General features: G+C 34.3%; 3 protein-coding genes across 4 annotated transcripts; 1 reads left to right on the top strand and 2 right to left on the bottom strand.

Moving 5' to 3' along the window:
- The first annotated feature begins 458 nt into the window (after positions 1-458).
- On the top strand, positions 459-14,247 carry LOC145574361 (phosphatidylinositol 4-kinase beta 1-like). 2 transcript variants are annotated; one of them, XR_014098047.1, is made up of 17 exons: positions 459-2,483; positions 3,085-3,285; positions 3,383-3,431; positions 5,196-5,328; positions 5,721-6,150; positions 8,719-8,799; positions 8,896-9,018; positions 9,143-9,212; positions 10,251-10,348; positions 10,427-10,531; positions 12,060-12,113; positions 12,493-12,636; positions 12,769-12,822; positions 12,899-12,973; positions 13,222-13,305; positions 13,396-13,657; positions 13,742-14,247. XR_014098047.1 is itself a non-coding variant. In XM_081632131.1 (16 exons), exons 1-16 carry the CDS (start codon positions 1,008-1,010, stop codon positions 13,495-13,497), a joined length of 3,279 nt encoding a protein of 1,092 aa, XP_081488257.1. In that variant the 5' UTR covers positions 459-1,007; the 3' UTR covers positions 13,498-14,247. The 2 variants fall into 2 exon arrangements, 1 of the variants encoding a protein (XP_081488257.1); XM_081632131.1 differs by having other exon boundaries at positions 13,396-14,247.
- A 1,381-nt stretch (positions 14,248-15,628) lies between these two features.
- On the bottom strand, positions 15,629-19,430 carry LOC145576069 (BTB/POZ domain-containing protein At2g13690-like). The gene is made up of 2 exons (XM_081633857.1): positions 18,400-19,430; positions 15,629-16,735 (listed from the first exon to the last, which is right to left on the bottom strand). Exons 1-2 carry the CDS (start codon positions 19,129-19,131, stop codon positions 15,794-15,796), a joined length of 1,674 nt encoding a protein of 557 aa, XP_081489983.1. The 5' UTR covers positions 19,132-19,430; the 3' UTR covers positions 15,629-15,793.
- A 7,074-nt stretch (positions 19,431-26,504) lies between these two features.
- On the bottom strand, positions 26,505-27,161 carry LOC145575080 (uncharacterized). The gene has a single exon (XM_081633005.1). It carries the CDS (start codon positions 27,159-27,161, stop codon positions 26,505-26,507), a length of 657 nt encoding a protein of 218 aa, XP_081489131.1.
- Between the last annotated feature and the right edge of the window lie 13 nt (positions 27,162-27,174).

The following is a 27,174-nucleotide window of genomic DNA, read 5'->3' as shown; positions in this document are numbered from 1 at the left end:
CTATATGTCTATATTCTATGCTCCGCACCTTTTCTTTCCAGCTGAAATCAAATATGCTTTTGAGATCTTACGAAGTGTACTTAATAGATTACATTATTTACATATGTATGTTCAACCTCATCACACCGCGTAACACAACTAAAACCCCAGACCCAATGAGCCGGAGTCATATAGCCCAAGTCCAAACCAACAACCTTAAACTAAAACTAGAAGAACCAACATTTATCTTAAACAAATCACGAGATACCTTGATGGTTCAGTTACAGAATATCAGAATCAGATACGTCGTCGTCACATTCACATTCACTTAACGCCTTCATCATTTCCGTCTATCACGTTTCTCTCACTCCTCTCCTTCACCTTCACACCCTGCGCATTTTAGCACCCTTTAACATTTTTCAAATTTCACCCACATTATTATTTTTTTTTATTTTTATCATTTAAATTTTTGAATAATCACAAAAAAAAAGAAAAAAAAAAAAATCTACCTTCGTCCCATCTTCCGCCTTTTTCTAAAAAAAAAAAATCAAAACAAATTTCCTCTCTCTTTCTCTCTCCTCTTTCTTTCTCTCTCCTCCCAACGACGCCGGCGACCGTCGTTTTATCGGAAATTCTCACCACTCTCTGCAATTTCCGGCGATCTTTTCTCTCTCCTACTTTCTCTCTCTTCCTTACTTTCTCTCTCTACAATCTGTAAGCTCCGATTCAAACGAACTCATCATCTTCTTCTTCATCAATTTCAATTATTCATCATCATTTTTAATTTGATTTTAATTTAATTTGAATTTCTTCAACTGCATCGAATAGTTCAACTGAATCGAATTTTGTTTGTTTGATTATTGTTATTTGATAATTTGAAGAAAAGTTGTTGATTTACCTCCCCTGGCAGTCGTCAATGTCTGCCAGGGTTTTGTTGAATTAATGCGAAGAATGATGAAATTTAGGGTTAGGGTTAGGGTTTTGTTGAATTAATGGTAGTATTAGGTTTTTTTTGATTGATTGAGGAAATGGTTCGATTATTAGGGATAACTATTGGGGAGCCGGATGAATTTCCTAGGGAGATTACTAGGAATAATTTGATTGCTAGTAGTGAAACTGTTGGGGAAAATGGGTGGCTTATTCGGTTTTTCGATTCGGCTTTTTTCTGTGAGTGGATTGCTGTTAGTTACTTGTATAAGCATGAACACTCAGGTGTCAGGGATTACTTGTGTAATAGAATGTATACGCTTCCGTTGTCTGGAATCGAGAGCTATTTGTTTCAAATATGTTATATGATGGTGCATAAACCGAGTCCTTCGTTGGATAAGTTTGTGATTGATGTGGCGTCGAAGTCGTTGAAGATTGCATTGAAGGTGCATTGGTTTTTGATGGCTGAGATTGAGGATTCTGATGATAATGAGGGGATTAGTAGGATCCAAGAGAAATGCCAAATGGCGGCCACGTTGATGGGGGAGTGGCCGCCTCTTATTAGGCCTCCGAATGAGGTGGTTGGGGGGTCTGGAAGAAAGAATCAGATGCTTAACAAGCTGCTTTCTTCGAAGCAGCGGCTTTTGTCATTGACATCATCACCCCCATTGCAGAAGTCGTTCACTTTCTCGCCCTCATCAGGGTCTAATGTGGGAGATGAAAGTGGGAAGATGTCGCCTGATGAGAATAACAAGTTTATTAAGAAGTTTATGCCAGGGCAGAAAGTCAGGGATGCTTTGCTCTTTAGGAAGTCGGCTGAGAAGGAAGATGATGATTCGGAGAAGGATGGGTTCTTTCGAAGGCTGTTGAGAGATAGTAAAGATGAGAATGAGGAGTTGACAGCCAGTTCTGAGGGTTTTTTTAAGCGGGTATTTCGTGATAGTAAGAGTGATTCTGAAGAGAGGTCTGTTTCCCGATCAATAGATGATGATGAGAAAGAGAATTTCTTCAGGAAAATAATCAAGGAAGTGTTTGATGATAAGAAGGATGGCAATGAGAGAAATGATGATGAAGAGAAGGACGGGAGTAGAAAGTTGATTGATGATGAAGAGAAGGAAGGATTTTTTAGGAAGCTCTTTAAGGATAAATTTGAGGACAAAAAGGATGGGAATGATGGAAATGAAGATGATGATAAAGAAGGATTTTTCCGGAAGTTATTCAAGGAAAAATCCGAGGATAAGAAAGATGGTAAGGAGAGGAAAGATGATGAAGATGATGAGAAGGAAGGTTTTTTCCGCAAACTTTTTAAGGAGAAGGCCGAGGAGAAGAAACATGGCAATGACGTCTTCAATGATGAAGACAAGGTTCATGCCAATGGTGATGAGGAGGAACCTTCAGATTTTCCACTGTTCCGCAGGTTGTTTCGTGTACATCCTGAAGAGGCAAAGACTACAGCTTTAGATGCTAATATTTTTGAAGGCAGTCCAGGAACAGAAAATTTCTTTCGCAAGTTGTTTCGAGATCGTGATAGATCCGTGGAAGACTCTGAGTTGTTTGGCCTAAAAAAGATAAAAGAGGTTAGTTGACTATCTTGATTTTCCATTTGAATCTTAAGTGTTGGTAGCGTAGATATAATATTAGCCTTTTGTACTTAGTGTGTAGCTTTAATTGATTTAAACTGTCGGGTTAGATTTTTTGACCTTTGGTTGTGTTTCTAAGTCCGAAGTGTGTACATGTTAGAGCAGGGAAATTTCTAGTAGTATGTATAGAAATGTGGACTGTTGCTTGCAGTAGCTCAGCTTATTCTACAGAAATAGTATATTAATGTGTATTTTACACAGTTCTTGTTACATTCATCATTTGCTGAAACAGGCTGAATGTAATGATGATGATAATGATATATGTATTTGTAAGAGCTTTGCTATTGGCAAACTGAAAGATATATGGCCTTTTGTAACACTTATGTTGTTTTTCCTGCTTCAAAATTGTTGAATATGGAGGAGTGAATAGATTGTAATGTCTATGACTGTTAATATTGAACGGTTTCACGTATTCCCTCCTTATTGCTATCTTGATCAATTATTTATTGTTGTATCTGTTATCTTATCCTTTTTCATGTTTATCTTTATAATTGTATTGTCATGTTTATCTTTATTGTATTGTCATTTAATGTGACAGAAAAATCTTGGTTCAGTCGGTTCCCCCTCGCAACAGAATCAGAAAACAACCTCGAAGCCTCCACTACCAAATGGTGCTGCTTCACAGTTCCGTAAAGGAGCATATCATGAGTCTCTGGAATTTGTACATGCACTATGTGAAACTTCCTTTGGCTTAGTGGATGTGTTTCCAATTGAAGATCGCAAATGTGCACTGCGAGAGGTTGGTTATTTTGTTTTGGACATTTGTATTGTGCCTTTAATTGCAGTCTAGTCTTCTCATGTATTCAGTTGTTGATATGTAATGCCGATATCTCCAGTCCCTTGCAGAGATCAATTCCCATGTGGCTGAAGCTCAGTCTAGTGGAGGTAACAATGATTTTCACTTAATCATGTCTTGTTAACAATATACCTGTGAATTGATTTTTAGTTTTGAAATGTGCTCCAGTCACCATAGCACTTTCTTGCCTTGTAGTTTCAATAGAGTTAAAGATTTGAAAATTTTGGAAATTCATGAAACTATAGCCGAGAAGACCTCATTTGTTGCCTGTGGTCATGCTCTCCAATTCTGGATTAATATCATCTTTAAGTTGTAGAAAGTACATGAAGTGGCAAGTGCAAGGCAAACGCAAAACTAGATATATGTGTATGTGTGATTTTTGATGTGGAAGAGTCATCATTAATGCTTTGCTGATAAGCTCAATTTTGCTGTGCTGCACTTTTGACATCTTGGGATTTTTAAGTGGCTGTATCACTCTTATTATGATGCATATGGTGCAGTTGAAACCAGACTATATATTTCAAACTATAAACCAAACCAAACCAATCCACTAATTAACGGACAACGGTTTGGTATAGATCGTGCAGTAAATAGGCCCTAGTGTGCTTATTCTTGCCGCAGGTCAATATATATTTTTATTAGAAAATAGTGTTTTTTGATTTTGCTAGTCCATATTTTTTTATGAGACTCTACTAATATTAGTTTACTACTCTCTCCGTCCCATAATTTCGTGCTTATTTCTCAAAAAACACGGTAATTAAGGAGAGTGGTGGAAGTAGGGGAATATTCTAATGGAAAGATAAAAAGTAGAGAATATTGTATGAGAATAATAAAAAGTAGAGAATATTGTATGAGAATAATAAAAAGTAGATAATATTGTATGAAAAAGAGAAAAAGTGAGTAATGATTTTATGGGTATATGTGTATTTTGTATGGGAAAGATAAAAATTAAGTAGTAATTATGTGCTATTTTTAGAAATAGGCATAACATTTTGGGACACCCAAAAAGGAATACAGGCACAAGGTTATGGGACGGAGGGAGTAGGTTAATTGTCCTTGCTCCTTAGTATAAAAAGAGAGGGAAGGGAAAAAAATAGGTAGGCAGAATTTTGGGAGTGAATCCTTGAGAATGTTGTGACCTAAAGTCACTATTTGGAGAGTTGTGACCTCAAGTCACTAATATGAGCTTTGTAGGTTAAACCTACTACCTTATGTAAGAAATCATTAATCTGTTTAATCAAATTTCCGAGCTTTTCCCTATTTTCCTCTTAATTAGTAAAGTATACAAGTATGATTTTCAGTTCATTACACCATCTATAGTCTAACATTGGATATGCAAATTTGGGTTTTAATGCTGTGATATTCATATAAAAAGTCGTCACGTGTACTCAGTAGTGGAAATCTTGACAATACAAATGGGACTTGCAAAAGTTATGATGACTATACAATTGTGACAGAGGGAGTAATATGAAAGGCGAGTTCCTTCGTTTGAAAACTTACATAGGACTGTAATTATTGTTAATTATGAATCCTGTTGCTGTAGTCTGTAGATATTCTAGAAGTTAAAGTATCAGATTTATTGCCTGCTGGCAATTTTGCTTACTGCTATTTTTGAGGACTCCTTTTTTACTTCTGAATATGCTCATGGCAAACATTGACTATTCAATTTGTTTTGCCTTTTTAAGCTTAAGACACACACACATATTTACTTCGAGTGTTTGTGGCTATGCATATCTTAGGCTGTGCAGCTTCTATGCATTAATCGTGCTTATTATGTTGCTGTTTCCAGGTTTATTTTCTTCTTTTTTTTTTTTTTTTTATTTGTTGTCTAAGGAGATTTGTGTTGTTGGCAGGAGTGTGTTTTCCTATGGGGAAAGGGGTTTATCGTGTCCTTAATATACCTGAAGATGAAGCAGTACTTTTAAATTCCCGAGAGAAAGCACCTTACCTTATTTGTGTGGAGGTTTTGAAATGTGAAGCTCCGAGGTAATTTTCTTTCCTTCGGTATTTAGTACTCCCTCCGTCCCTAAAAGAACGACCCTTTTGGGGAGTTTTCACAGTTATTAAGAAATTTAAGTTGGAAGTATAAGTGTATGGGAAAGCTAATAAAAGTACATTAAAAAGGGAAATTTACATAAGATTTGCAAAATAGTAGAGAGAGAAAGTAATAAATGTACATAGAAAAAGCAAAATTTACATGGGTAAAGCTAATTTTGCACAACTACTATTGCAAATTGGAGGATATTTAAATGCAAATGGGATGAACATTTTGGGACTAAAATTTGACCAAAAGGATCATTCTTTTAGGGACGGAGGGAGTATTAGTTTGAGATATTGCTGTATTCTTAATGTGTAACAACATTTTAAATCCTTTTCAGTTATGTCAAAGATACATCAAACTCGCAAAAGCTATCTAAAGGAGGAATTCCTCTAGCAAATGGAGACGCACTATTGCCAAAGCCTCCTCCATGGGCTTATCCATTGGGGACGGTACAGGAGGCCTACCATAATGATGACAGGATGTCAAAGTCAACCTCTCAAGTGATTGATCGAGCTATGGGTCAATTTAAGGATGCGAAAGTTAAATTTGTTAGTGTCAGCCTATTGGTGGAGGATCAATGCTGTGATCAACCGTTTCATGGACAGAGTAATTTTTTGAGGGTTGGGCGACTTGCTGATCAGGATTATGTCAGAGTCGTGTTGACAGCTGATCCTAGACTTAGATTTGAAGATATAGAAGATCAAGCGCCACCACGTAGAAAAGAGCATCGGCGTGTTCCAAGTATGATAGCTATGGAAGAAGTAAAGGTGTGAAACCTTACTTGCTCTTTTTTATTCCAGTATACGCTATTTGGTTTCCAAGATTGATCCGGGTTCCAGTGGTTTTACTTTATTTCAAATACTTCTTTGTTGAGTAATATTTGAAACTAAGTAAAAAGTTATTTCTGACTCAGTATTTAGATTGTAGTGGGTAAGCTATCTATTTCTATCTCAATCCCTCAAAACAAACACGCGATATGTGGGGATTGGCCCAGGATTCCAAATTTCCCCTGTCAATCCTTATTTAGGGTAATATATTGCAAAAACTTTGAAACCTAACCTTTAGGACAGTTATGTTTTATGATTTTTTTTTGGTACCATTTCAACTGTTAGCCGTGTTGTACACCTATATTGGATAGTTGCTTTGACAACTGACCTCTAACTGCTAGCAAACCAATTGACAACTACTACTATGGGCCTAGGGCAGCTAGTTACCACAATAGATGTTTGGCTGCAGTGTCAATAATACTGGATTTCTTAAATATCATTGCTTATGACATCCAACTGCAATTAGATTACTCAGTTTCTGATTATCATTCACTCACCTTTGTCTCATATTCCATTCTTTCCTTCTTTCTCGTGTTATTCATGCTCTATATCCCTTAAGAATCCATGCAATAATGGTTAAGCTCTGCTTTTTTTCTTGCTCTTTTTCCGGCATGCTATTTGAGAACTTTTTTAATTCCCTTGAAAATGCAGGGTCACTGTTGTTTATTCCTCGTGAATTTTTGTAGCATTTTTTTTTGCTAGTTTATCTCTTTTTCTGTTGCACATGCCTGCATTTCTGTTATTTGTTTTACTGTGAGATTGATATTTGCACGACTGAAGGCCTCTCATTTAGCATAAATTCTGTGTGTAAGTAATTACGTCACTATTGGTAATCATTTTGATATTGCTTTATTTGTGATGATTATAATATATTAGAAACTGATTTTACTGTTTGCGTGCTTCTGTAATTTGGTGCTGTTCCTTTGAATAAATTGGTTCAGTTGTGTGGAAAATTATGTGGGTTGGCAACTGGCAAATCGTTACAGTATTGAGAATTTCCCTTTTAACTCTATTCTTAAGATAGTTATATATTCTTTTTCCTTTAATTACTGTACTTATACGACAGTGCAGATAATTTTTTGAGGATCTGTATCAACCTTAAATATTGGAGGTGGAAAGTGATGCGTATTTTTGATGGTTTTTATTTGATGGAAGGAATTGAGTGATTTTAATGGTGAAAATTTGAACGATAGTCTTAGAAGGCAACGACTTCTAAGTTTGATCTTAGGAGCAACGATCCCAAAACCCTAGTTAACAACTAGTTTGAACCTTAACAAAGTTCTCTTCAAGCAAAAGCTCAATAAACTCAACTTTTTGTTAAAAAATATCCTACCAAAATAATTGACATACAACTAGTATATATAGGAACAATAAATCTATCCTACTTGCTCCGCAAGCAAACTAGATAAAGTTCCTAATAATTAATTAATGAACCAAGATAGCCCACTAACTAATTAACACAACTTTGGAAGCCCAAGGCCCCATAACTACTACTAAGAAAATAATAAAAATATTATTAAAAACTCACTTGTAAAACCCCCACTTTAAGAGTAAGGTAAAACCAAGAGAGTACCTAAGTAAAGCAATAAAGACAGTTATAAGAAAGGGGACTCGATTCACATCCGAAAGTTTATGCTTGGTTCAGTGAATTAGTTTTTTAGCTTAAGTACTTGAGTTTATGGGGGTCCCTTAGGCCCGTAGTTTTGGAATTGTTGGGCCTTGTGGCTATGAACAATAAAAATCTACCTATATAAGTTTGGTAAGGATAGGGATTTTCTGCTATAAAGTATTTAACATTTCATTTATTCAAGCTCCAATTATTTTTATATTGGAAACTACCTACCTATATCCTCCGTATTCATGCTGGCCTTCTGGGACATGTGCTGCAGAGAAAGCTACTTTATGCAGCTCATGGGTTTGAAAGTCCTTTTCTGAAGGCATAGAAACAGGATGGGGAAGAAGAGTTGGAATTTAATATATAACAGATACTTGTTGATAACAATGGCTTCATGATTTCCCCCTCTTTGAACTTTTGATATGGGATGATCTATCTTACTGTTGTCTACTCCATTTCCATTCTTTGTTGTCGTCATTGTTGCTGAGGATGCTAAGTTTTCCTTTTGCTTATGTTAATATACTTCATTTCGATGAAACACTTTGAAATTTACACTATTCAAATACTACACATTGTTTATTTTTGGTGATTATTTCTCAAGGAAAAATAGTCATGTGGGGTCTTGTTTGTTTCGTCTCAATTTGTACTTTTCAAATATCAAATTTTTATAATTCTTACATATTGAAGAAATTCACACGTTCAAAGGTATGTATTGGTAAGTATGAAAATTGGAGTGTTTTATATAAAAAAAATTAAGTATGTTTCAAAGAAACTTTTTCTTCTTATCGATGTAGATTTATTACTTCACATCCTTCTAATCCTTCCAGCCCTTCTTTTACCGCCTGCTTTTTATCATTTGCTTTGAACCACTCCTAATTTAACTTCATATACAGGCTGCAGCAGCTAAAGGCGAAGCCCCCCTTGGTTTGTCTCTGAAAGGGACTAGCCAAGAATCATCAGATGCACAACACAAGGTTCTTAAGACTTCCTTGAATATTAGCTTGTTTCAGCATTACGCCGTAAAGACAGGTAAACTTGGTCAATCTTGTGATTTTGTTATCATTGTGCAGGCTGCCAATGGTGGTCCTCCAAAGCCCACTGATGCATTGTCTGGTGAACTTTGGGAAGTGAAAAAGGAGAGGATCCGCAAATTGTCAGTTCATGGAACAATGCCTGGTTGGGATTTGCGCTCTGTAAGTGATGCAGTGACTATATTCTTATCTTTTTGAAAAGACTTCATTGTATGATTTAAAGTATCTATTTTTCTGTATCCATATTGTCAGTCCATTAAGATATTTCAGTTTATTAATCTTGTAGGTTATTGTAAAAAGTGGTGACGATTGCAGACAGGAGCATTTGGCTGTTCAGCTTATCTCTCACTTTTATGGTGTGTTATCTTCACTAACTCCAGATTGAACAAAATTTCTATTGGCCTTATATTGGTGCTTCTGCTAGCTAGGAAAGAAATTGTGTGTGAATCTATATTCTCTGTTGGACTGGTCAAATTGTCCTCAACTTTATAGTCTGACTGCTATGATATTTGCTCTCTACCCTTTTGCTTTTGGACATTACTTCCTAAACTGATACCGTGGGCTTCAATGTGCAAAGCTTGGGGCTGAAAAACAAGTGCCTGTTAGGTGTGACATGTAGATGAATCTATTTATTTAATGGGAAATAACTTGTCTAGACTTCAGATTACCCTTACAGGGATTTTATCTATTTATTGCCTTATTACCTTATCGCCAAGCTTTTCTTCTAGAGATTGGAGATTTCTAGGGTATTTGCTCCCTCAAGTCGGGTTGCTGGTGCAGATTTTGATCTGTATCAATATAATTACACAAAAAGGTGTGGCTTACGGATTATGGTTTGTGTGAGAGGTTTTTAATGTCTTATTTATGATAACGAGACACAATTTATACAATTTTATCACATTTCATCTCGACACTTTTTTTCATAGTATCAATTTTTTAGTTTTTACTTGTAGATGATTATATTAATGATCAAAGTTGTGCTGACATGTGCGAAAGTCGAACAGTGTTGTAATAATGAATTGGAGGGAGTACTGCATAAAAGACATCTAAAAGATTTAAAGTTTAAACTGAAACACTATATTGTTATATTGTTATTAATTAGCTAATAGTTTAATATTACTAGTAGAAAGATGCAGTTGTGCAACAAAGGCCAAAACAAGGAACCTCACATTTCTTGATTGATTCTTCTTTAAATCTGTTGTGATGAATCTTTGCTAAGCTATAGCAGGATGCTTTCATTGTTTACTATATTGGTTTATAATGTGTTAAATTGGTCATTGTCCTGGCCTTGACTTTTCTGCTGTTATACAAGCTACTTATTGCCACGTTTGTGTTGCCTTTATTCTGGTTCTGGTTGATATTTGATATCTCTTCTTGAAATTTTGTTGCTTCAGATATTTTCCAGGAAGCCGGGCTCCCTCTTTGGCTGCGCCCTTATGAGGTCTTGGTAACCTCATCTTATACTGCTCTTATCGAGACAATTCCTGACACGGTAACTATAAAAAGATGCAAGTAATTACTTAACCTTTAGCAATCATCTACTCTGTTTAACTGACTCTATTGTGCACAGGCCTCAATTCATTCAATTAAGAGTAGATATTCTAATGTCACAAGTTTGCGTGATTTCTTCAATGCAAAGTATAAAGAAAACTCTCCAAGTTTTAAACTTGCTCAGGTAATTGTAGCAGCTTGCCTGTTGTGGTAAACTTGTATTTAATGGAGAAGATAGAAGTCACCTTTATTGTGCTTGTTTCACAATTTTGTCTTCCTTTCCTTTAATTTTCTTCTTATAAAAGTGTAATTCTGTAAAATGTTATGTCATACACGAGGTACATTTTTTGAATTTGCGTATAATTCTGAGGGCAAACCTGAGCTAACTTTATATAGGCTTACCTTATGGCGGTGTCGACAAGGGCTGTTGCAGATTGTTAATATATGGTGGTAAACATGCCAAAGGGGAAGATGATATGCCCTGGGTTCATGTTGGTTCACTGATTTGAGCTGTTATCAAATGTTTTTACAACCACTAAAAATTTCTCTCTGGTTTGAATTTTTTTTTTTTTTTTTTTTTTTGGAAAAAAGGTGCTTTTCTGTGGTTTTTTTTTTTTTTTTTTCCGTAGAAAACCATCCAATGTTTTGAAGCACATAGTTTCCTTGTTTACCTCGTATATGGGGTTGATTACACTCTTAATCTTAAATTTTGACTGGTTCAATATTTTCATTTTAGAACCAAATAGTTTCTCTGGTCTAACTTTAGTTTTGGACCGGTTAAAGGTAAGGAAATTTAGCTTTTGTTGCAAAGTTGGGTTTTAACTGAGGTCTTGTATTAAAGCTAAATAAAATATTAATTAAAGTCAAATCCATGCTTTATAAGGGTTGCGCATGCAAATAAAACTCGAAGATTACAAGTTTTAAGTCTTGGGAAGCTTAGCAACCAAATCAGCCCCATTTTCAATGTCATTTTATTTTACAAATTCTATTGTATTATGACCTGCCTAAAGAACTTCCATGATACATCCCTGCTTTTCTTTAGGTCTTAGGTAGCCACAGAAGGCTATGATGAATCTAGGTCCTGGGGCCTCTCTCCACCAAGATTTTGACTTCTGTACTTGTTATTTCATCCTAATAAGACAGACTTTTAGCTTAATCTGATACTTTAAAACTTTTAGGATAATTACAAGCCATTTGACATTTGAATTTTGGTAGTGGTTGCTGGAAGGTACTAATGAAACGGGGCAGCCTTTTTGTTATCAATTTTCCCTGGGCAACTAGAACTTTTTGTATGACTGGCGCAATTCATGGTGTTATATTGATGGGTTTTAGTTATATTTTAAACAAGCTTAAATGACTGTTAAATGGTACATGATGGTAATCATGGTATTATATTTGTACAGGGTACTTTATAGGATGATCAATGTTTTTTTTTTTTTTCCTCTTGGTCTTATGGCCCATTCTAGTTGCACCTTGTTTGTATTGATACTTCGATTAAGTGGCATACTCAACATGTAGAGTCAAAAAAATATAGTAGAGCTTTGATGTTTTTCTACTTGGTTAAGAGATAAGGACCTTTTGAATTTTGTATGCACAAATTATGGCATACTTTTTACCTTTTTTTTTTTTTTTTTTTTTTTTTTTTTTTTTTTTTGAATTTTAGTATTCCTGTTTGACTAGCTGAGTGACCTTTTGTATTTCATTTTTGGCAGCGGAACTTCGTGGAAAGTATGGCGGGATACTCTCTGGTCTGCTACCTTCTACAGGTATTCATAATTGTTGTTTTTTTCCTCTTTCAACCCCAGGCTACCATTTCTCAATTTCTGTTTGCTGAAATGTCAGATAACTTCCATTGAAATGCTTAATTGATGAAATGGGGTCATAATGAAATTAGCTATGTGACCAATAATTTTTCAGTTGATGTATCTCTCTATATATCATGATTAATTGATAAATTCACTTAGTCTTTTGTGGGTCCACAAAATGGTTACCCCTGGTGCTGCCCTCAATTGGGGCTCAAGTTCAGAAGTTGATATAGAACATGCTTACATGTTAAAAAAATACTATTTCTGACTCTTCTGGTGCTAATATGTTTTGGTCACTAATGGACCTCTGACTTCATGTACTTGTTCTTTTGCTCCATAGATCAAGGATCGGCACAATGGTAATCTTTTGTTGGATGAAGATGGTCATATTATACATATTGATTTTGGATTCTTGCTGTCAAATTCTCCTGGAGGGGTTAATTTTGAAAGTGCACCTTTTAAATTGACTCGTGAACTTCTTGAGGTATAGTTTGAGGGTTTCATTGTTTTGTGCTCATGCTTGATCCTTTTATTAGTTTATATTGATCTGTATGCCCAAACACTTGTATTAATGTTTCCCTTTATGTGACTATTATATATTTTATTTGATTCCTAGGTGATGGATTCTGATGCTGAAGGAGTCCCCAGTGAGTTTTTTGACTATTTTAAAGTAAGTATCTCTTCTTCTTGCAGCCTGAAAATAAAGCATGAGTGAAATATATTAACAAAACATACTGTGCATTCAGGTCCTCTGCATTCAAGGTTTTCTCACTTGTCGCAAGCATGCAGAGCGAATAATCCTTCTCGTGGAGATGCTGCAGGTAGGGTCAAATAATGTTTATAATTTCTGTTATCATTGTTCTGCTTGAAAAATAACTTATGTGTGTTCGCTTGAAATATGCTCATTCCCTTTTCGCATTTGTAATTTCCATTAATCCTTGGGTACTTTGACAAGATAAATATTTGATTTATTTTGGAAAAACCTGATGTTATTCGGATGAAATTCTTGTCTGTTCTTTTTATGTTCTGATGTCAGTTCATGTGTAATTGCACTATGTTTCCATTTCAGGATTCTGGATTTCCATGCTTTAAAGGTGGACAGCGAACTATACAAAATCTGAGAAAACGTTTTCATTTAAGTCTTACTGAAGAGGTTTGATGGTTTTATTTACCTCATTTTCTCATTGTTTAGTTGCATCTTTATAATTTTTTGATAAATTAAATGTTTTTTGGTGTGCTGCAGCAATGTGTCTCCTTGGTTTTATCCTTGATAAGCAGCAGCTTAGATGCATGGCGAACAAGACAGTATGATTATTATCAGAGAGTTCTAAATGGGATATTGTGATATCACACTTTTAGTTTGGACATGGCCATCTTTTAATTGGATATTGTGATGTCACACTTGGAGTTTGGACATGGCCATATAAGGTCATTGATTCATATGGAAATGACTTAATGAAGCAACTTCGATTGAAGTGAGTCAATTTAGTGACCCTGTAGTCCAGGTGAGTACTTGCCATTGTGTCATTGAGTACTTTGGGATATAGAAAGAGGATAAAGGTGACCATGCAGTCTGATTTGTCCCTCAGTTATACTGGATGGGAGTATTTGTGACTTCATCAGCATGAAAACGGGAGTGGAGACGACTAGGTTGGACTTGTGAAGGGATCATATTTCGTGTTTGTCCGTTTTCCTTGTTTCATATCTTGTGAAAGCTTTGTTGGCTGGGTGACAGTTACCCCTTGGCTCAAAATGAGTCAGAACTCTCACTCATTATCTGCATCCTGAGTTCCTGACACTGTACATAGTGATTCTGCAGAGGGTGAAATGCTCGTCTCGAGTTTTTCATCTACATAACCTCAGACACCAGCATTAACCTATACGGCTATACCTACATCTAAGTTGTACATTTCGGAATACAATTTGAAGAAGGTCAAATGGCTTTTGCTGGAACATGTTTACCAGAGTGGGCACTTGATGTGCCATCTTAGTTTTCATATGGTTTTAACTGTGAATTTTTGTATACATTTTGTGCCCAAATTGGCCTCTTTCTTCAGTGGTCTCATGTGTATAAATCCTTTTTTTTTTTTTTTTTTTTTTTTTTTTTTCTCTTTGTTTTTTGTTATTTTATTTTATATTCTGCTTTTACACCTTTCTATTTTATTTTTTTTTGGTAGGTTTTTAGTGATTTGTTACCCCTTTGATAAGGAAAAATATTTTTCCTTTTGTTATAAATGGTTTGATGGTGTGATTAGAATAATTTGTTAACACAATGTACATGCAGAAAATTTTCGTTCCTCCCTGATATAAATGGATTTGAAAGGTTGTTGGATCTGGTGATTGAATGCGGCATCTGCTCTTGATTGACATAACCATCTAAACTCGTGTATCTGATTTTAATGTTTGTTTCCTAGGACTATGGCCCGTTGCAAAGGATCTGTCATACATTCATATTCAAAGCCATAACTATTATATAGTGTACTCTATATTTGAAATTTTGTTATGTTGAAAATATAAGAGGTTGGGACGATGTGACTATTAATTTGATAATTCATTCAGAACGGTTGCTAAGCAACAAAAAAGTCAGCTTACATAATATGACTAAATTTTCTAGCACCTGCACAAAATAAAGCCGTGATGGAAAAACTAAAGGCTATGTTACATGGACTCGGGTACCCATGTCCGATATGAGTATGTATTCAAGTGTCTGACTCGGCTATTTTGTGAAAAGGTTTATGATTTTGAACTAAAAGTGAAGTGTCCTAATGTCATACCCATGTTCGAAAATATAGAGTTTGACATGGATACTTAAGGTGAAATGAAGAGTTCGTACTTTATTTAATCTTCTCCCTGCCACAATTACATGGTTCCAATAGGAGCAAGGAACACTGGGGCCTCAGTTAAAACAATGCTCATTTGTATTATATGGTACGGTTGATGCGCTGCAGTCAAGCATGCTTGATGTGGACCACGCTAGCACCCAATTTGGGTTGGCAATGCCGGGATACAATAGTAACTTAAGTAGTTGAATAAGTACTGATGTTATCACATGTTTTAGAAGAGAGACCTGTACTTCTGTCAAAAAACATGAAGAGAGACAGACATGTACTAGGCTAAGTTTGGGAGATTGTAGATAGAGCCTCTACATATGTCGGAACTCAGAAGTATCAAAACAACCATTCTCGGATACTAAGCATAAGCTGCTGATGAACTAGCTCATTTATCACTATTTTTGCAAGCGTTTTTTTTTTCCTTCTTCTTCTAATACTACCTCCGTTAAATATTAGTTGTAACTTTAAAACATTTTATATTTCACAAATAATACCCTAAAATTGCAATTAATATTTAACGGAAGTAGTACAAGAAGTGAAGATGGAGTGCTTTCGAAATGTTATGTTCTTTCCTTTTCAGTTAGATGTTCATCGTCAACAAAAAAAAAAAAAAAAAAAAAAAAAAAAAAAAAAAAAAATTCCATTCGTAAAGAAAAAAGAGAATCAATTTCTGCAGAACAAGGGTCGTTAATTATGCCTTGCTCTAACTTTCTACACACAAACTACATATTCTACAAAGCCAATCCTACAATATTGCAACAATACACAAGTGGGGAAAAAAGAGTAGGAAAGAAACAAGAGAAAGACAAGCTATCTTGATTCAATTGCATGAGTTTCTGAGCCTCTTAAGAATGATCTGCGCCACCAAATCTGGAAAGCTTTGCTAAGATTAGGGCATTCAGTTCCATGCTTAGAGAAACATCTAAACCATTCCATGAACAATGCATACTGCTGCTTCAGAGGAAGTGTAAGTAGGGATTGACCCATAGCTTCCTCCAATTCCCTCACATTCAATCCCTTTCTACACCTCTGCAACCAACCAAAGTCCAGAAGCATAGGACTAAACCACGAGTTGAGAAGCCCAAACCTTGATTCAGCCTGGCATTGCAATTTCCTCGTCCCCATGGCAATAAACAGAACTGCCGAGACACGGCTTAGTTCATATCTCACCATAGGTGACGTTTTTTGATGCAATTCAAGTAAATCCTTCTGATAGGCCCACAAGTCAACGAAATCTTCTGCCATCTGACGATCGAGTAAGATTTCTAACAACCAATTGATGTTTTCAACCTGCCATGATATGGATTCAATTAAGGGTTTTTCTACGCTTTTTTTGTTACTAGCCTGCTCAAGAGGGGCAGTGTCAGTGGCCTCTTGGAAAAGGCTAATTAAAGAAGAAATGCTACACCGACAGAGGGAGTAGAGATCCTCTTTGCTGATGTCAAGATAGTCTTTCTCATAAACTGAGCTTCTAGATAAGAGACCTGTAACCATGGATTTGAGCTCATTTCTTGCTTTGGCATTTCCACAAGTGGTGATGGAACGAACAATCTGGCTTGCCAAATTCTGCTGAGGAGAATTACAGTCATTGAGGTTGAGCCTAGAGAATATCTCATTATTAGTTCCATCATCAAACTTAAACTTTGTGAAGAGCCTCCTAAGCTTCTCCTCCTCTTCCTCTGTCCAAGGAACAGCCTCAAGATACTTTAAGCAGGAGTGAATACCTCTGTTGAACTTGATGCTTGCCGATACCTACAGGAAAAGATAAATCAGGACAAGCAAAAAGTCAATGTTTGCTAAAAATGTAAAGAGTGTTTAGTGCAGGCATTTCTAATACTGAATAGAACACAATGGTATAATAACTATAATTCCGACCAAAAGACTTATTTTCCCCTTTCCTATAGTATAAACACTATCTTCAACTCTGCTACAAACTTTTAACGAGAGATTTCCTTTTTCTTATGATAGAATACCAGGCATACAATCAGCTACAAATGCAGCATTGGAATGTTTCTCACTTTCTCAAGGGTATCTACAAGGAGCATATACTCGCAATCTGATAACACATATACCTGAGTTCTCTATACAAGTATACAGACCAAAAACCTAATGAAAATATGGATAACATAAATATGTGATACACCAGCCCTCACTCGCATGTAACTATTCCGAAGTATGATCCTCCCCCTATCCACATTGAAAATTACATCTATATGAAAGCGATAGGTAGATTTACTGCATATGAATGGTTTGTGAGGACAATGAAATCGCCAAAGATAATGCCAAGATGATAGGATATGTCATCAACACATTTAGTTACATATATCCAGCTTTGCAGAGATGGTATCGAACAGGCAGAGCTTTCACGAAGTTTTACCCAGACATCATGAAACATTACAGGTTTTCTGGCATTCTCTGACTTTAGGAATGTAAATTCTCATTTATTTAACCTTTAGAAGGCCATCAGAAATTTTTATGGAGTAACAGTTATGCTTACACACAAAATGACAACCAGCAGCAGGATATCAATTAACTCAGTGGAAGCTGGGAAACCATACTAAGTTAACAAATCTATGAAGGTTCTTGTTGCGCTTTCACAAAATCTCACTAACATGCATCATATTACTTTCTCAATCAATATTAATAGCAACTTCCCAATTTCACTATACACTATACACCATTCTAGCATTGAATGAACAACTGCCAGGAGACTGTAAGCTTAGGGGAAAATGTGAAGCCTGTCTATGTACATTACTCACAGCACCCAATTACATATATGCCTCCAGAATAGAAAGGCCAGCAATTATAATCACCTTCTCAATTCCCCTTTAAATCAATAGACAAATCCATTTTTCTTTCACATTGATCAGTAACTAATAATGACCAAGATATTTAATGGCGTTCATCCATTGCATTCTATCCTATACTTGACAGTTGACACCCACTGACCCACCTCAAAACTACACATCCCTTTACTTTCTATAGACAAAACCATAAGGGCCATAAGAGCCATAAATATCCAATATTTGATAGTTCTCAACTAACCAACATACGAGCATTGACTGTTTAGGCTGGAAATTAAAGCACAATTTGATATACCGCTGAGTTTAATTACACTAAGGTTCAACATAGCCCACATTACAATCCCATGCTTACTCTAACATCAAAATATAACACTGGAGTTAAAAGCTTAAAACAACTAATAATAATTGTGTTATTAGCTAAACATTGGAGATCAAAAGCCAAATCCTTCCTAATAGTATAGGCAATTTATTATTAGCTAATCAATGAATGTGATCCCTCAGTCATTTCACAAGCATAAAAAACAAATTGACAACAACACCAACACTCAAAGATAACATTAAACCATATACTTCGTATTTAGCTTCAAGAGATCAAAAACATATAATGTATACCTCAAGAATATCGATAGCGCGAAAAGCTCCAATCTTAATGAGCTTCTTAGTGATATCATCTTCAAACATAAGCTCAATAGTTTCCCTAAAAACGCCCAAATTCTCAACCTCAGGAACCTCAATCCTACAAAACCCACCATTCTTCTTGGAATTCTTAATCAGCCCATCAAACAAACAACTATTTTCCCCTAAAACCTTAGAATTTAACTCCAAAACCAAACACCCACCACCATATTTCCCCTTCAAACTCAACCTCACATCAAACACACTTTCCTCCTCACTAACCCCACCTTCATCCTCACCCCCATTTTCTCTCTCCTCCCCCAAATCAACCTTCCGAGTTGAACCCAGTTCCTGACTCAGCTCCTGCTCCTGACCCACATTGCTAAGTTTAGGAGGAATCATATCCGAATCAATTGGGGAAACCCGACCCGGAGATAGAATCCGACGACGGTCGATCCGACTAACTATACCCAACCCAGATTTGGAGCTCTGAGGTGAATTAGGGAAAGAATTGAGGGATTTTGACAAGGTTTCAGAAATGGGTGGACCCACAATTTTGTGGGGTGTTTTGGAAGAAGAAATCGAAAGGGTTTCAGGGGATTTTGGTGGGCTTTTGAAAGAACAACACCATGAAGAAGAAGATGGTTTTGCAGTGGTTGTAATGGCGGTTTTCCGGCGAGATTGTTGTTCCCGGCGACGACCCATTTGAGGATTCCGGTAAGAATCCATTGAAATGGGGTTAGATCAAAGAAATTGCAGAGCAAAATTGAAGGAGAAAAGAGGGGATTAGATTGCTTGAATTAGGGTTATGGAATCACTGACAAGTGAGTTGGAAAGGGGAGGAAAGAGAAGAAGAGTGAGAGTAGTAAAATTGAGTATTGAAATTAGGAATTGAATAGTTTAGGGAGAATCTTGGATTATTGTTTGATTATTTTGTTTGGTAATACAAGTATCCGTTTTCTTGTTGGACAGAGTTGCAGTGTGTGAATGGAAGAGAGAGAAGATGAGGAAGAAGGTGGGGGGTAGTGTGGTACAAATTACAAAGGTTAAAATTAGGAAAATTTGTTTGATCTAGATTCCAAATTAGTGATAATAATGGCATTATGTGTGTAATTGGAAAGGTTTAAATTTGTTAATAATAATCTTGGATTTTGGTGATCTTATGTGGTGGATAAATTATATATCGGTAATTAATCAATTGAAATTATAAAGATAAATTTTGGTGATGTAGGGCATGTTCACATTTACTGAATTGAACTAATTAGAGCTAAACTGAAATGACCTGAATTAAACTGAGATGAAATGAATATTTTATGATAGAAGGAAATTAGGAGCTGAACTGAACTGAATTGAACTTATTAGAGCTGAACTAAACTGAACTGAACTGAACTGAAATTAAGCTGAAGTGAACAAGCCCGTAATCTACGGATTTAACCTAAATAAGTGTTATTGCGGCATTCAAGTTATTTGGGTCCATTCAATTCGATTTTAATCAAGCTTAGGTGATAGACCAATTAATTTAGTTATTAGACTTTTCAAGGATAATCAATTTGGGTCATATATACTCGCATAAATATTGTCAAATACTACGTATCATTTAGAGTGTTTTTTTTTTTTTTTGACAACATATCATTTAGAGTGTTATGGCAATAAATTAAACAATGTTAACACATTTATGTTTATGTTGGATTGGTTGGTCCTGATCGAGCCACACCCTTGTACTTCATGTACAGTTCTATTTTTACGTCTCGAGATAGTTATTAATATCTATCCACGATAAAGTAAAAAGCATATGTTTACAGACAATATTATTTTTTTCTCACTTGTAAGAGTTATGTATTTATTTATTCGGATAATTTGAAAAAAAACTTATTCATACTTCCTATGGAAAGTCCCTTACATCAAGTCATCAATGGTACAATGCACACTCCCTTGTAGTTAGAAGTACATGTATGTAGCCTAATATAGTCTATAGCACCCTTAAAATCCTAACCAAATTAAAATGTAAGTATCGTGATCTCAAACTATCACCAAATCAATATAATGAGCTTACAAGTTTCTTCCATCTACTTGTAAAAAGTGAATGTTATCATATAGCTTGCCTCAACTAATTAGGCAAGGATAAAGCTACTTGTTACAAATCTTACACAAAACAAGTTGCAATTATTGTACTAATTACTTTACATATACGACACTCAAAAGCATAAATAACTCACATTTTAATATTTTATCCCTAAAATTTGGCCAATTCATCTCTCACCAATTCAATCACTATCAACTAACTTTCTAATAATGGAAAGTGTAGTAATGTACTTGTGTACTTATGTACATGCACGTAATAAATATCTAGTGTTTGATTATGTACATATTTACTAATTATAGTATTATTGCTTATCAACAAAATTGTGAAGTATTACTAACATTTAATACACTATTATCACTAATTATTACAATAATTGGCATGATTATTAGGCTAGATGTTTAGTCCAAGAGAAGATTAGAACCTTGAGTGTTTTATGTAGGAATCAGAGTTTTGTATAAGCAAGTGATTATAAAAATAATCGTGGGAAAACCACTTTTTCATAAAATTGAAATTTTAGACTTGAACGTTTATACTAAGAATAGACATAAATCCGAGCGGTTAAGTAATGTATAATTTTCAAGAAAATAATGGAAAGAAAGAATCAAATAGGAAAAACATTCACTTGTACAAGGAGAGAGAGTTTGAATTAGCGGCGGATAGGCAATGAATATCATATGTGTATTGGATGATGGATTTTTTTTAAAGTTAGTGATCGTGTATTTATCTAAACACTCACCGCAATGGTAAAATTATAAAACCTAATTATATGAGGACATAAGTAATATTGACATGTACTTGTAGTAAAAATATTTAGCCTAACCTCATTCCTATAATGTGATATCTTAACTAAAGTTATACCAAAAAGAAGGAAAAAAGAAAAGTACTCGTGTACTACTTTTATCATTTGGCTTAATACAAAGTATTGGGGTGATGTTTCTAGGTCTTGTCCTGTTTCAACGGCAATCATTATTAGATGATCAATTTGCATCAAAAAAAAAATATTAGATGATCAATACTTACCCATTACATTGCATCTAATTTCTTAAGGTAAAATTGGTATAATTCACTTTTTTGGTCTAACTTTTTTGAAAAAAATTACCTTTTATGTTTTTTTTTTTACTAAACCACCTTTTTAAGTACTTAAGTTTTTTATTGCACCACCCCTATTTCAAATCTAACGGATTGCATCTCAATTATCCACTTCCAAATCAACAACCACGGCAAAAACCTTCCCTTCCATCTCAACCATCCACTTCAATTACCTCAATTTAAGGTTTGAGAATGAACAAAGACTACAATTTAATTTGTGCAGCAAAATTAAGTTTGATTTTTTTAGAGCTTTACTCAATTTAGTCATACATTTATATAGAGGGAAGGGTCGAATGTTTTTGGGAGGGAAAAAATAAATGATTTAAGAGGGAAAAGCACAAGTTGTGGGCCCTTTTGACGTCTCAATTAAATTTTTCGTCAAAATTTGAAATAGAGGTGGTGCAATAAAAAACTTAGGTACTTAAAAGGTGATTTAGTAAAATAAAAAAAAAAGAGGTGGTTTTTTTAAAAAAAGTTGGTCAAAAAAGATGATTAATACCAATTTTGCTATAGATTAATTACATCAATGATTTTCTTAAAAAAAAAAAAAAAAAATTACATCAATGATTTGACGGTAATTTTTCCTTAACATTTTATGCAAACTTAGGGACACCTTTTTTTTTTTTGAATAATTTTCATTGAAACAAAGTTACATTGAATAAATAAGCTAAAGTTCACAAAAAATAATCAAAATTTATTGTTGTTATTTGTAATACGAAGGCCCTGTTTGGTAGTAGCGTTTGAGGTAGCGATTAGTGTTTTGACCAGTCAAAACACTACCTGAAAAAATTTTAGAGTGTTTGGCAAGGTAGCGATTCTAGTAGCGGTTAGCGATAGAGGTAGCGTTTAGGTAGCTTTTCTCAAACGTTAAAAATAGTAGCGTTTAGAAGTAGCGGGTAGCGATTGGCAAAATTTAGTTACTTTTTAAACAATATTTAAATGAATTTTGATATATTTTAGTATTTCAACCGCTACTTTTACCAAACACTCATACTATTAACCGTTACTTTGACAGTTAACCTATACCCACTACTATTGACAGCTACTCGCTACCTTAACAGCTACCCGCTACTCGACCGCTAAAAGCTACCCGCTACCACTACTTTTACCAAACAGGACCGAAGTCTGGTTTAATAATATGTGATACAATGATAACCCATTTTTAAAAGCTCGTTTAGTAAGATTAATTAAATGTATGTTGTACGGCTTTTACCCTAACATCGTGTCATGTTCCACTTTGAAATTTATACTTTTTTGCGAACTACTTGCCAATAGATGATCAAATTGACGTGAAAACAAAGAAGGCCATAAAGTCCAATTTAAATATTATGCATGGGGTATAACATATAGTAGTACAAATTTAAGATGAACAGCCTTATTTTTCTTTGTGATCATGAACATATTATATAGTCTTAATAATAATATTATTATTATTATTATTATGATTATACATCAAAGAATCAATTTGAAAAAGACTTAATACAACAATGATAAAATTCCACGCGTTAACGTTATAATGGAAGTCTCGTTCAATTTTGTGGTCACCAATTTGCTAACCATTTTAGTTTGCCAAAAAACTTCTCTATTAATTTTTTTTTTCTATATATAAATTACAAAATATTAGGTGGCACCAAATAATTCGTTTAGTACGAGGCAATATATAACAAGGCAAGTTCACCTAAAAATCTTTATTAAACTATAATTTATATCCAAAAGTCGGTCTAAAAATATTTTTAAAAATTCACTTTCATCAAATTCCAAACAAATTGGATATACCCATCTAAAAATCAAACATTACCGCTTGCCACGTGGATAATCAACCCCATACTAGGTTGCCACATGGTTAGATGACCAACTTGCCACGTTGAACCTAGTATTTGGTTAACCGTCTTAAGCAGTTAATTAGTTAAATTGTTATTTTTCCTCATACATGCAATTATAAATACCATAGGTTATAATATAATATAAGGTCCAAGTTTGTCACACACTATAAATATAAGAGCCAACCCAATTTTTATGAAGTATTAGGTTGTCTGTCTCATCACATAGAATTCTCTTGAATTTATTTATATATCCAAAATTAAAAGATATGACAGAAGTTGTACCAATTATGAGGATTGATAGAAAATCATCAATTGAATTTGAGCCTCGTACTCTTAATTTCCAACAAATTCAATCTGCAAGGGTATGCATTTGGTGTATTTTTTTCAATCTCGAGTTTCATTTTTTGTTGCCATGAGTTTGATCTATTTTATTCAACATTTATTGTTGGGTCTAGTCGTAGAAATTACATCTTATGACAAGTTATCTATTATTCGAATAATGCATGAGAGATGATAAACATATTTATATTATGGATTATTTAGAAGAATTTATAGAAATATTGTGAAAGACTTGGTCTGGATTATGCACGAGTCATTTAATGAAAAATGATACTTGTATATAGAATTTAACTTTTTTTTTGTAAAGATTAAATTTTTTGTTTGTAGAGATGTAAAAACAACAAGATAAATAGCCTTTAATCAAATGTGATTTATTCTTTTTGATCGAAGAGAGTAGTTTATTCTAGACGGAATATGTGTAATCATTATTGACGTTCAGCTAATTAAATTTTTTGTTGAGATTATAATACAATCTGCCATTTCATAAGTTTTTTTTAAAAAAAAAAAATTATTATTACTTTGTATTTTCTAACTTATTTTTGTGATTTAATTTTGCAGGATGCAGCTTTGTGCGTATTAAATTCGAGGAGTATAGAAGAAGCAAATCGAATATTTACAGAGGTAATTAGTAATTATTGAAGTTTCATATCATTGTAATATACTTCCTCCGTTTTCTTATTATTGCACCACTTGTCTTTTTAGAAAGTTTTACAAATATTGCACCATTTCCTCTTTAGGAAAAAAATTATTTGTGTTCACACTATAAATACCCAACATTCCCTTATTTTTTTCAAGCTTACTTTTTAATTTATCAATATGTCACATGGGCAATTTTGTATTTTTACCTTTCTCTCTCTTACTTTTTTCCACTATCAAATATTTGTAATCAACCCCTATGGTGCAATAATAAAAAAAACGGAAAAAGTATGAAATATTAGCAAATTTAGCTCAGTGTTTTTGTAATAAAATAAACGTTTGTACTATTGAAATGATTCTTTTAGCCATAGTCCATATGTAATGTAAGTTATGTAACACATGGGCTTAGCCTCATTTTGTAAGGCAAGATCTAAAAAGGGCCCAAAATTTATGACCATTTTTATATAAAGTATATAACATTTTTTTTTTAAAAGAATCGAATTCATTTTCTTTGTACCTGAATAAATGTGGAATTTTTTTTTAAAAAAATACTCCTAATATTTTTCTAGTTTTTTTTTTTTTTTTTTTTTTTTTTTTTTTTTTGTAATTTATTATGTGATTTATAAGCGCTAATATTTATTCATCAATGATTTTATGAAGTGTCTTTTTGTAATAATTTTGTTTTTTTAATAATGATATATGTAAATGTGACGTATTAGATAGTTATTTTCAAATGTCATATGTAGTATATGTTAATGGATAGAGTATAAATTTTACCATGTACATAAGACGTAATTGATTTATGTCATAACTTGATATTGTAGGGTATGACGCCCGTAGTAACCGGTGCAAGCCGAGATACATCATGCTCAATCGCAACGAGTGGATGTAGAGATGAAGAAGAGGATGTGTATCAAACATATAGCAATCAACATCTCATAATGGACACATCAAGGGAGGCATTCACTGCTCCATTTTAAGCCCTTTAATTTCTTAGTCATGCTTTCAGTTTCTCTTCATGTAGGAGTGCACTTTAACCTGCTTCTGTAAATATAGCAGCAATCCAGCATCTTTTTTGTTCCTCTTTAATACGTTACTAGGAAGAGTCTTTTTTGTTAAAGAATCAAACAACAAACTTTGTATATTTTGTTCAAGGTTTATATGGACCGCCTAGTAGCAATTGTTACAATGTATTTGTTCATGATCATCAATGGTTGTTGGGTACTCGGGTGTGGTTCAAAATTTTAAGGCCTAATATCTTGATGATGGAGTGTTTGTGCGTGTTCTGGAGGCATTTGGAGAAACTAAGTAAAATTATTGTTTTCTCACGATTTAGGGCTTGTTTTGATTTACTAAAAACAAGTGAACTGAACTGAATAGAGGTGAAATGAATTGTTTATGAGAAAAGGAAATTAGGAACTGAACTAATTGGAGTTGAACTGAAATTAAGGTGAGGAGAACAAACCCTCACTTAATTTATCCGCAAACTTATATTATACTGCCTCCTTAAACTTAATAAGCCACCTTGAACTTAATAAGCCATGATCATGAGTCAATAAACTTGGGCCTTTTGTCTTTAAGTTTAAAATTTTTAATCAAATTAGTCAAATGTTGTCCTAGTAATGCAATTATGCAAACATTGATTTAAATTGGCTATTTTCATATCATTATTGTCATTACTCATTAGCATTCTAGCCTGTACAATATCGTTAAGTTAAATGTAAAGCGTAAAATTTTATTTTGTTATATACGAAGCCCTTTTTTATGATAAAAATGAAGAATTATAGAAATGTATATATAGGACTTTGAATTATTCTTGATATTATGGGATTATAAATTTAAAAAAAAAAAAAAAAAAAAAAAGAGCATCATTAAATATTGTTATTGTATTAGGAATAAATACAATTAAAAAAAATAAAATTTACATGGTTTAATTTTGTAAGATGAAGCTTTTTTTTTTTTTTTTTTTTTTTTTTTTTTTTTTTGAAACATTGTAAGATGAAGCTTTGTGCGTATTAAATTCAAGGAGTATAGAAGAAGCTGAGGTAATTTGTGATCATTGAAGGCTTATATCATTAATAGCAAGCTAGAAATTTTCGTCATAGAACTGAATGAAGTAGTTAGTGCTTTTATTAATTATGGTTTAAAGACAAAACATCCGTAAGTACATACGGGGATATTTCACTTGGACAAAAATTTTCCCACAATTGCTCTACCCCGAGTGGCACTAACTTAGCGAGGTGGTGTGCAACAAAGTTACCCTCGCGTTTAACATGAGACCAACTAATGAAATTAAACTTCAAACTTAAATAAAAAATGTCATCAAGAATCTTATCTAGGTCCGAGAAATAGGTAGCAGCAGCTTGCAATCTTGACACAAGTCCCTGGCAGTCCGATTCAACAACAACATTTTGCAGCCCATACCTACACCACAGGATCACAGCAAACCTCACAGCCATTCCTTCAGCAACATCAGGAGGCCACCTGCCCCTCATACGTCTGCTGGCAGCAAAAGGAACCTCCCCCTTATCATTCCTAGCAACCACTCCAAGGCCATTCCATCCCTCATTAGCTAGAGATGCATCGCAATTGATTTTAATAGCCTCGCTGCTAGGAGCAATCCACCTCTTTGGGCTGCGTTTTGGAGCTCTGGTAATGCAACCATAAATTTTGGTAGCATACTTGTTATAGTCTGTAACAAGTTTGTGGACTCTATCAAGAACAATGAGGTGTGGGATATCTTTATTGTTGAAGATCTTCTCATTCCTCCTGCACCATACTTGCCACATCAAAGCTGTAGCT

The sequence above is a fragment of the Chenopodium album genome, chromosome 13, assembly GCF_948465745.1.
Source record: "Chenopodium album chromosome 13, dcCheAlbu1.1, whole genome shotgun sequence".
In the NCBI taxonomy this organism is placed as follows: Eukaryota; Viridiplantae; Streptophyta; class Magnoliopsida; order Caryophyllales; family Amaranthaceae; genus Chenopodium; species Chenopodium album.
Note: the sequence above shows the minus strand (reverse complement) of the source record. Positions and strands in the feature narration are given on the sequence as shown.